The sequence below is a fragment of the Palaemon carinicauda genome, chromosome 27 (genome assembly GCF_036898095.1).
Source record: "Palaemon carinicauda isolate YSFRI2023 chromosome 27, ASM3689809v2, whole genome shotgun sequence".
NCBI lineage: Eukaryota > Metazoa > Arthropoda > Malacostraca > Decapoda > Palaemonidae > Palaemon > Palaemon carinicauda.
The window spans coordinates 49,285,726-49,297,735 of record NC_090751.1 but is presented as its reverse complement, the minus strand read 5'-3'; the positions used below and the strand labels follow the sequence as shown (position 1 = coordinate 49,297,735).

General features: G+C 38.7%; 1 protein-coding gene across 1 annotated transcript in view; it reads left to right on the top strand.

Annotated features, from left to right (window-relative positions):
• The first annotated feature begins 2,017 nt into the window (after positions 1 to 2,017).
• The window catches only part of LOC137620897 (G-protein coupled receptor GRL101-like), a 154,980-nt gene continuing 144,987 nt past the window's right edge, over positions 2,018 to 12,010 (top strand). Inside the window, exons 1-3 of the mRNA XM_068351342.1 lie at positions 2,018 to 2,193; positions 2,285 to 2,475; positions 4,062 to 4,217. Coding sequence (XP_068207443.1) covers positions 2,018 to 2,193; positions 2,285 to 2,475; positions 4,062 to 4,217 — 523 coding nt within the window. The remainder of the gene's footprint in view (positions 2,194 to 2,284; positions 2,476 to 4,061; positions 4,218 to 12,010) is intronic.

The following is a 12,010-nucleotide window of genomic DNA, read 5'->3' as shown; positions in this document are numbered from 1 at the left end:
TTATTATTATTATTATTATTATTATTATTAGCCAAGCTACAACCCTAGTTGTAAAAGCTAGATGCTATAAGCCATGGGCTCCAACAGGGAGGAAAGGAAATAATTAAATAATTAAATAAGTAAACGATGAGAAAAAATTAACAATAGATTATTTTAAAAACAATAACATTAAAACAGATATGTCATATATAAACTATAAAAAGACTTGTATCAGCCTGTTCAGAATAAAAACCTTTGCTGCAAGTTTGAACTTTTGAAGTTCTACTGATTCAACTACCTGATAGGAAGATCATTCCACCACTTAGTCACAGCTGGAATAAAACTTCTAGAATACTGTGTAGTATTCAGCCTCAAGATGGAGAAGACCTTTCTATTGGAATTCACGGCATTCCTAGTATTACGAACAGGATGGAACTGTCCAGGAACAAGCTTGTTTTCTAGGCCAAACCACATGTCATGTGTATATAGTATGAAAAGTAATGGCCCAAGAACATTACTCTGCAGAACACCAGATATCACATTCGTGTGCTCACTATGGTGCCTATCAACAGCAACTCTTTGAGATCTATTACTTAAAAATTCAATAATAATGCTAAGAAACGACCCTCCCCCTCCCATCTGTTCGAGTTTGAAAACAAGGGCCTCATGATTGACATGGTCAAAGGCACCACTAAAGTCAAGGCCAATCATACAATCTTCCTGACCACAATCAAGGGATTTTTGTACAGCATTGGAGATTGTAAGAAGGGCGTCACATGCTTCAAGGCCTTTACGAAAACCAAATTCCAAACTAGGGAACAGATGATAACCTTCAGCAAACCTATTAAGACGTTTTGCGAAAAGACATTCAAAAACTTTAGATATGTCAGTTACGGAGATTAGGCGGTAATCAGTTGGACTTGACCTACTACAAACACATTTACATAATGGAGTAACAATACCAATTCTCCAACAAGTGCTAAAAACTCCTCTTATTGCTAAAGCAATCTATCAAATGAGGCAACAAAACATCTTCCCATTTTGTAATAATTGTCACATATTTATCTTTAATTTGTTGTTATATATTTTTTAGTTGTGATGAAACTTTATTGACATTCTGTATGTTCTTCCATGTTCCGAGAGTTTGCTCTAAGAGGGTTTATACTGTCCAATAGATCAATTATTATGAGTGTTTCAATAGTAGAAGATGGCATTTCTGACAAACTCCTGTTAGGTTTTTGCAAGACTAATTAATTGAATCCGTAAAATCTAGAAGAGGGAATTTATGACAGAAATGGGAAATGTAGCAAAGAGGGTAGATCCTCGGTTGGTTCCACAAAGGAAAGAGAATGATGTAACACCAACGCTGAAAGCAGAAATACATCACTCGTATAAAAGTAGTAGTCAGCTTAGCCAAGTTGACACAAAGCTAATACAAAATACTATGTTTAGTTTCATTTGGTAAAAGTCTAATAAAGGAAAGCACAAAGGCAGCACACATAACCCATGTCCATTTTGTTGTTGGCAATCGAGCCCGATACTTAGATATCAGAGGTTTTCATCTTTAGAGGAAGAGAACACAAGTTTGTCGTCCACGTAACACACACAGGAGAGGAGGCCCTCTAAGATGCCGTCCATGAGACATTGAAAAGTGGCCCCAGCATTACGAAGGCCAAAACAGGAGTAATTGAAGGTGTATGTACTGATGGGGCTGGTGATGGGAGTCTTGGGGATTTTTTCTGTGTTCATGGGCACCTGATAATACCCCATCAGGAGGTTGAGTGCCTGTAAGCAGAGAGCCATCTTTCTTCATGGCGATGTGTGAGGGTGATGACCATGGTCTTGAGGCCTTTTGGCAAAGGCCCATTTCTTCCATTTCGGTGAACGTTTGTTTAGTGACTACCAAAGGATGCAGTACCAACGTTTGAATCTGGAGAACACTGGGAACCGCGCTGTCTTTGTATTGTAATAAATACCGGGATTAGGGGGAACCATGGGCGTTTGACGAAGTTCTGGATGGAAAAATTCCGGGTACAACATGAGGAGGTGGGCGTATGCATCTGTGGGTGCCCTGATGTGGCGAGTGAGATCGGAAGGGACTAGTTGGAGAGGTGTCAAGAAGTACGAATCCAAGTTGACTAACCAATGGTTAGCGACATCAACCAGAATTTGGAAATGTGAGAGGATGTCCACACTGAGGATTGGTAATATGATGTCAGCCATGAGAAACTTCCAATTATATTTGGTGCTTCCATGCTTCCAAATGATAATGCGAGGGTTTCATAACTGTGAATGGGTATTGCAGATCTGTTGGCAGGTACCTGGTGATGTCAGCAGACTTAGACAGACTACGTTGTGTCCTGGAAAGTGGCCATGGCAGAAGAGAACAACAAGCACCCATGTCTGCCAAAAATCACACGCCACTACCTGCATCGTGTAAAAAGAAAAGATTAGCAACAGGGGAGGCCACTGCCGCTAACAATGACCTACTCACAAGTTTGTTGGCCACTGACAACCATTCACACATTTTTTCCCAGCAGTCTTGAATTTGGAGTGGTAGTAGCATAACTGTGGCCGATAACATCAGGAAGTGACTCTAGAGGTCGTTGGTTGGGGCGTGAGCAAGTAGTGGGGGGTTTGCGGTTTTATCACTGCTCCGAAACGTCACGGGGTGGGCATCTGTGTCCTACCGCGTGCATGTCAGCTTTGGTCGATATTGAATAGTTGTCCACATGGCAGGAGTGAAGGCGTTGATGGAGGACATGAAGGTGGTGATAAAATGACTGTCCATAAGGGCGTAAACTTTGGTCATCAGGTCCTTCATAGGCAAAATATCGACATTGGGGATGGCAGCGTGTACTGGTTCAGGTAGGCGCCATACCAAAAGGGCACAAAGTACATTCACTTCAAGAGGAGAGCCGTCTGGGGCAGGTTGCAGGTGAGCGAAACCTTTTGGTTCCCCAATGCTTGATGAGAGAGCTGAAAAAGTTTAGTTATGTGGGCACTGGCAATGGTGAGTACTACTCCAGGAGGTATGATTTAAGTGCGTCATACATTATTGGCGTGTGTCCATACTCACACAACCAATAGGAAATTTCCGGGAAAGAACATAATCTGCTTTGGTGCTTAACCTAGTCATGCCTTAGATGCAAAACTGGACTTCAGCACCTGGAACCAAGCAAGCGCTTCTCTGCCATAACTAGTTTTCTGTAGGACAAAGGCCTGAAACATGTGCTCCCCTCTCATATATGTTTATAGTCTTTCTATACCAGTTTATACCAGCAAATGCTTTTTTTTTTTTCTGCAATATCTAGGGACCCACTTTGTTGTTATTAATGTCCATTTATTATCTGCCAATCTAATTATATATATATATATATATATATATATATATATATATATATATATATATATATATATATATATATATATATATATATATATATATATATATATATATATATATATATTGCATATTTTTGCAATATTTAGGGACCCACTTTGTTGTTGTTAATGTCCATTTATTATCTGCCATTCTCCTTTATATATATATATATATATATATATATATATATATATATATATATATATATATATATATATATATATATATATATATATAATGTGTATATTTAAGTCCTTTTGGGATGAAGTAAATAACATTTTGGTGCTTACCTTTTTGTCGGTCACTTATCACAGTCGACTACCTACAATATAAGTAATTCACTGCTGAGGTTAAGAGATTTGGCAAGTATAACCCAAGTTCATTGTTACGTTTATGTGCAAAGTAATTAAGTTAACAAACAGTTCTTTAATAGCTTTCAAATGTCTGATGGAGTGAACGTTTTTTCACGTCCTGCTTGGTTTCATAGCGAATACTATCTATATTCTCTCTATATTCTCGAACTTAATTTATGTATTTTCTTTATTATCAAATCTCCTTAAACTAGGAACCGTGCATGCCTTTTTGTCCCTGTAGAAAGATATACTTATCATGATACAAATGCTGGACTGAAATCGACCAGCTGCAACCCGTTAGCATATCCAGTGACTCCTCACTCTCTCTTCCGTCTCCCCAACAGGTAACACCACGAGTCACTGTACAGCAGGCAAAGGCGCCAACAAAGACCAATCCACAGGAGAGTGGTTCCAGTGCAGTGATGGTCGCTGTCTGCCGGGGGATGTCGTATGCAACCGAGAAGCCGATTGTCTAAATGGAGAAGACGAAGAAGGGTGCTGTAAGTAGATGCTATTAATTATTCCAGATTTGTGTGTGCGTGTGTTTGTGTGTGTGTTTGTGTGTGTGTTGTGTGACGTTATGATGCATTTATGGATTATTATTTTTTGAAGTGTATGAATGAATAATTTCTCACTGAATCATTTTATTGGTGTAAGATCAATAATGCCTTTCCTAAATAACTCATAGATTTATTTGGTAACTAATAACTTTGGGGTATTCTGTTATGTCTGATGAATAGAGTTTATTTTGGAATGTACAACTTTTCATAGGTTTGTTGAAGCGTCAAGAGGTGTCATACATCGATTAACAAGGTATATTTCATTTACTTTGAAATTGATTTTATTTCGTCTTTTTTTTTATGTGACGCATCATTAACGATAGAATAAAATTGAAAGACGAAGGTAAGTTGCTTGTTCCTGCTGATTCGGGACAGTAGTCTTATTAGAGAAAATATATTTATCATTAACATATGCTTAAGATACTCTGTCTCGTCATTCTTGACTGTCTATCACAATATGAAGGTGTTATATCCCGATAGAATTTAGTAGATTTGAAAAGTGTGTTTTAAAAAGACTTGCAATCGGCAGCAAGATGTGTTTCCTGACATGGTTTGTTATAAAGGCAAACACTGTAGACGAGATTGATCTGTAAAGATAATGGGATTTATGGTTGAATACTTGTGTTGGCCTGTTGGTAACGTGCTTGCCTGGTGATTGCCAGACTGGCGATCGAGTACCGCTCAAACTCGTTAGTTCCTTTGATCGCTGCAACCTTGCCTTCCTTGTGAGCTAAGGATTGGGGTTTAGGGGAGTCTATAGGTCTATTTGCTGAGTTACCAGCAGACATTACCTGGCCTTCCAATGTCCTAGCTTGGATGGGGAGGGTGTTTGGGCACTGATCATATGTACGATTATATATGGTCAGTCTCCAGGGCATTGTCTTGCTTGATAGCGCGCTGTCACCGACCCTTGTCTCTACCATTCATGAGCGGCCTTTAAACATGACGTCACTTGGCCGAGGAAAAGTTTTGCATGCTAGAACCCGCCGGCAGTTTTGACAAAGTTACTGGTAAAACGTTTATTTATTAATTTTTCTTGAATTCCTTAGGGGGTTAATGTGGGTGAAAGGATAGGAAATCCTGTAATGCATTGAAAATATGACACACTGATAGGTAAAAAATAATGTTGGGAAAGGAGAATGTGAAGGATATTATTAGACTAATTATAGGACGCCACATGAACAGTAAGGTAGTTTTATACGGTAAATTATAAGACATTTCCAAGCAAATAAATAATGTTAGAAAATATTTGATAGCGATTCGAAGTTGAAAATGAGGTACACCGTGAAGTCTGTAGCTGATATATGAAAAAATAACTTAGGATGTAGAAAACGTAGAGTAGGAGAAGAGAAGGTTTTACAGTTTTTGTTGAAATTTTAGACGGAAACAATAACTAACACAAACATTGGAAAGTATGAAAGGGTGGACTTTGATAAGAAAATTGGATTTATAAAGGATACATTTTCATATTAGAAAGATGGCAAGAAATTCACGTTCAAATGAAAGGATTCGAGAGGTTTGAGTGAGCGAGAAATGATTGTAAAAGAAAAATCAGCTTCTATTTTCCTAACAGCTGTGTTCTAAGGTAATTTGTTTTATGGATAGACAATGGAAGAAGATTGATCTGTTAATTTTTGAAGGATTTCTACCAGTACAATTGAAGTGCAAGTTTAATGAACGGACGTTGAAGAGAGGATTTTCATGTGTGCAGATGCTTTTTGTGGAAGATCTGTTAAGATAGTGTCCGTGTTAGGAAGATGATGAGTGAGTACGATAATAAGGCAAGGATTGAATGATTTATGTCAAGTCACGACGGCATTGTGGCAAAGATCACTCTATCAGAATTTGTCATGATGGCAGTGTGGCAAAGATCACTCCATTAGAATTAGTCATGATGGTGTGGCAAAGATCACTCCATCAGAATTTGTCATGATGGCTGTGTGGCAAAGATCACTCCATCAGAATTTGTCATGATGGCAGTGTGGCAAAGATCACTCCATCAGAATTTGTCATGATGGCAGTGTGGCAAAGATCACTCCATCAGAATTTGTCATGATGGCTGTGTGGCAAAGATCACTCCATCAGAATTTGTCATGATGGCTGTGTGGCAAAGATCACTCCATCAGAATTTGTCATGATGGCAGTGTGGCAAAGATCACTCCATCAGAATTTGTCATGATGGCAGTGTGGCAAAGATCACTCCATCAGAAATTGTCATGATGGCAGTGTGGCAAAGATCACTCCATCAGAATTTGTCATGATGGCAGTGTGGCAAAGATCACTCCATCAGAAATTGTCATGATGGCAGTGTGGCAAAGATCACTCCATCAGAATTTGTCATGATGGCAGTGTGGCAAAGATCACTCCATCAGAATTTGTCATGATGGCAGTGTGGCAAAGATCACTCCATCAGAATTTATCATGATAGCAGTGTGGCAAAGATCACTCCATCAGAATTTATCATGATGGCAGTGTGGCAAAGATCAATCCATCAGAATTTGTCATGATGGCACTGTGGCAAAAATCAATCCATCAGAATTTATCATGATGGTAGGGTGGCAAAGATCTCTCCATCAGAATGTGACGTCGACGACAAGGAGGGAATTTTGATTGCCATCATGATAAAACACTTCGTTCAAAAGCTGATGTTAAGATGAATGTCGCAGTGTACATAGTAGTGTGTAACATCCTTTTTCCACCTTGATAAGCTGGTAATTATCATACATGGCTATACCTGAGAACTTTTTTCTTAGCCCATTTTAAGGAGGATTGTTTTACAAATATTCTTCACATACATGTACTGTATATATATATATATATATATATATATATATATATATATATATATATATATATATATATATATATATACTGTACACACAAACAATGACATATACATCTGAAACATTATATTGTGTTGGTGCTTACCAATTTTTCTTCATCTGGGGTATATTGTCGAATTACTTGCTCAAAGATGAATGCATAAGTTGTTGATGTCTTATTAAGGAAAAATTCTTGGATATACACGCACAAGTAAAATCCACCACCAGGCATCAGGAGTAAAAGCTGGAGAGACAATTTGTCTATCGGCTTAAACCTAATCCGTCACCCTGCTGCCAGTGACAGAGAGATTTAGGGGGTCATATCCTCCAAACCCAAAGTTCTCGTTAATTCACCAGATTGCTCATCCGCTTATACGAGTATAACCGTCGGCAGACATGGATTGTTAAGATATACCGCTTAGTACGGCGTAGAACAGTCGGGAGATGGTGAAGAAGGATTGTACTGGATTGGTAATAGGAAATTATTAGACTTAGATTATGCTTATTATGCTGTCCTTATTAGCAGAGCACCACAGGATTTTCAATGCTTGCTTACCAGAATGCATGAAATATATCGCTCGAGGTTGGGCTCAAGTTAAATAGAAAAAAGACAGATGATGAGAACGGAATATGCAATAAATGATGAAATTTGAAGGAGAAAGTATTAATAAGGTAGAATCATTTAAGTACCTGGGGACTATAATTTCCAACACAGGGTCGTTAGAATTAAGAGTTTAGTGAAAGGTTAAAAAAAAAATCAGACAATGGCTAGGTTAAGTAGAATTTGGAAATCAAATCCCCTGAAATTGCATTGTTGTTATTGAAGATTGCCTGGCCCTTTTGGCCAGACACGGGCTTTTGCAATCTTGCAGGCCGTAGGTGTTTTGGTAGGATATATTGGGATAGGTAGTTGGGTGGGGGATATTCTGCAACATTTATTTTAGGATATTGAGATAGGTTTTAGGTTGTTATGGGTTGTTTTGAGAAAGGAGTAATTGACTGTGGGAAGGGAATGCCTTCCCATGAGCCCACTGGCTCCAGTCTTAGTTAGAGAAAAAGAATTATAGTAGTAAGTCCCGATAAGTAGGAGAGCTCGGGAAGGAGTTGAGAAGTTTTTAGTTGGAGATGTTGATATAGGTGAAGTAAAAAACTTCGTAGTGGTTTAAGCTCAAGTTGTGAGATAGAGGGATAGTGTGAGATTTCAGCTGAGTGGGAGAGAGCTGAAAGGAGGGAGTAGTAGAAGTTTTGGTAGTAGAGACAGGATGGAATAGAAAATTCCTGTACCTGTGAATAAGCAAAAATAAAAAAAAAAGTAAAAATAAAAGGTTACTTATGATTTTATTTATGGAGACTTACAAAGGTGGTTTGGATGGATACTTGAACTGGGAAAAAAAAAAAGAGATTGAAGGTGAGAAAGATGCTGGATATCTAAAACACCGCCGACGGCTCCGTTCCCAGTTTCAACGTTGAAAAAAGGACGGGAAGGCAAAACTGTCTCCTTATAAGGAGTACGAGTTATTGCCCTTAGCCGCCAGCACCCGTTCTGACTCCAGCAGGGGAGATTGGCTGAGAGGAAAGATATGTTGGAAGTCAAAAAGACCGCCAACGACTCTGACCCCATTTCCAAGCTGAAAACAGGACGGGAAGACAAAACTGTCTCCTTATAAAGAGTACGAGTTGTTGCCCTCAGCCGCCAACAATCATTCCGCTCCCAACATAGAAATTGCAGGGGGGATAAGAAGGTTTCTCTTTAGTTGTCGCTTAGATTGCTCGTTGCCGTTGTTGCAACATTATCTCGGTGGAGGGTAGCTGCGAAGAAAGGCTGAGAGGGTGTTATGATTGTCAATTATATGCTTGACAATTGCTGTTGCAGTTGCAGGAGTGTTGGGATTAAGATCCTGCCGAAGTAGGCTTGTTTCCTGACATTGCTGTAGATAGTACTGTAGAGGTTCTTCTGTGTCTTGATTACAGTACTTGCATGGTCTTATTGGCCTATGCTGTGCTGCAGTGTCTTCGTCATTATCTAAGATAATTTGCCAGTTGCATAGATATCCCAGTCGCAGTTTGCAGATGATTACTGCATCCTGGCGAGGTGTTTGTCTTGCAATTGGGTGTGGTAATATGTTTGTCGCTTCAATATACCACTTTGCAGATCTTGATCCATCTAGGAAAGCTCTCCTTACTTCACTAGTCTTTTGGATGTTGCAGTAGGTAGCCATTTGATTTTTGATGGTTTTTAATGACGGTTGTAGAGAAATGCTAATGGTTTGGCACATTAAGGCTGATTTGGCTAGGTGATCAGCCTCGTCGTTACCAGAGATTCCAGTATGACTTGGAATCCAATTCAAGGTAACTTGCCTATTGTTGCTTTGGTGGAGCAAGGCTAAGAATTAAATTGCAGTGATGAGGTAAACATTCTCTGTAGGTTCCTTGTTGCTGAAGGCCAGAATGGCTCCTCTGGAATCTGTATGGATCGTTGTGTTCCCATCTTGTTGGTTGGCTGACTCTTCTAGAGCTTTTACAATGGCCACTAGTTCAGTTTGCAGTGTGGATGCATGGTTGGAAAGTCTCCAGTTTTTTCTATACCCTGATATAGAGATAACTGCAGAAGCAGCTGCAGGGATTGCACGGTCTACTGATCCATCCGTTTAGTAGGTGTGAGGCGCAGGTGTGTTCCTGATTGGATTTTTTGCAGCTACAGTGAGTTGCTCTGGCGTGCAGAGAGCCTTGCTTGCTGCCGGTAGGATGGTGAAGTTGTATTTGATAGGATCATAAGCCCAAGGGGCAGGAGGGCTGTATTCATCATGCTTTTGTCGTCCCTTGGTTTTGTGAACCTCATTTTTTATCTGCATCCTTCTGATTGTATCCAGTAGTTTCTTTGCATGGGAATTTGGCGGATCCAGTTCTTCAGCAAGCATTTTTATCTTATTGTTGAGTGGGCTTTTTCTGTCTGCGATGATTGACTTGAATATAATGCTGCTATTCCTAATATCAATCCTGGCTGACAGGGGAATTAGGTTGGTTTTTGCTCTAAGTAAGCAGAGTCTTGTCCACATTCGAGAGCCACTAATGAGTCTTGCATGAAATATCAGATTTCTATACAAGTTTAGTGAGATCGGTGTTACTATTTGGACATGAGCCATGGTATGATAATAAAATAATCTCCAACAGATTTCATAGGTTTGAGAACAAATCCCCAGAGTGATATTAGGAGGTAATTGGCAGGACAGGTTTAGAAGTGAAACTATAAGAGAGATCACTCGAGTGCAATATGTGGATTAGATCATGATAAGGGGTAGATGGAGATGATTTGGGTATGCTCTTTGCACTCCCCAAGAGAGATTAGTTCATCAAACATTTAGCGGTGTTCCACAAGGCATTAAAAGAATTGGAAAACACAAGCCCACATGGCTGAGGACTCTGAAGCGTGAAGTAGATGATGAATGGAGATGTATTGAATTTAAAGCTCAAGATAGAGACGACTGGCGAAATCTAACCAAGGCCCTTTGCGTCAATAGGCGTAGGAGGAGATAATGTTGATGACTTGCGCAAGTTGTTTTCAGCGTTAAGATACTTCCTGTAGCAATGCTTGAAACTGAATAAAATGGCAACATATGTATATCTTAACTTCCGAATCACGATTGATCCCCAGTGTCTAATACTTCCACATCATTGAGTTTTTCAAAATCATACACAGAAGGCTAACAAGGAGAGTGTCTAGCCCCATATAAACAATGAGTAATTCCCCTATAGTTTTACATATCCTGCCTAATAACTTCATACTTTCCAATATTATTTTTCACTCCATTTATCTAGCACTCGTTAGGTTTTCTTGTTCCTCCCTTCCTATCTTCTGAATTCTTTTCACTTATCAAAGTTCTCTTAACACACTGGTTCATCTTGTGACTTGTACTTATCCTTACTGCGACTACCCATGTCCCTATTGATCTCTTGTTTCTATGTTTCAATATTACACCACCTACTGTATATTACGGAATAACTTCATCTCAACATTACCAAACTAGTAATTTTATCTCACATTTAAGAAACATATTTTACAGCGATAGAGAAGTAAATGCTCAGAATTCCCCTCATATCCCACCTTACCTTCCAAAAACTTGTAGTCCAATAAAGAAATAACAGTATTAATGAAATATGTATTGGGGGGGGGGGGGTGGAGTGTGGGGTGGTTCCATTTTGTAAGAAATGTCATATTAAACATCCAATTTATTATATTTTCTGGCATAAGACTTCAAATTTCAAATGCAAAATAATTTACTTGAATAGCCTTTGGCAGTTCTCACTATATATCAACATGAATTCCAGGGATTTGGGGTTTGCTCTCTCTGATATCAGCACACTTTATGATGGCCCTATTCTCTTATACTCTTAACTAAATCAATATACAGCACCTCTACCCTAAACCCAAAGTAATTTCATTAAAATATGATAGGTATACACTAGTTTGATTTCTTCTGGGCATTTTTGCTTGTTTCTTCACATGAACTCTTATGTATATTTGCCATTGCATGTCCTGATAATAATTTTATGATTTATTTATTTTGCGAGTAGCTATAAAAATAAGGGTGTCAAAATGAGTGAATGAACTAAATCAATCCAAAAATATAATCCTTAATTCCTAACAGATGATGAATTATATTGAAATTCTTGTGAATTATCTAAAATGATGTAATAATATATCGAAGAAACTACCAAATCGCTAAAAATTGAAACTACCACCCTTCTTGTGATCAAAGAGAGCTAATCTGTGTCAAATTCCATCCCCGTTTTTATTTGGTATTATATTTGAACAGTTTTCCATGCTTTCTATGCACGCCATGGAACAGTGAAGACCTTGACAGCTCTTACATCTTAATGTGTTGCAATTAGTCTTACACTGGCACCTGATAA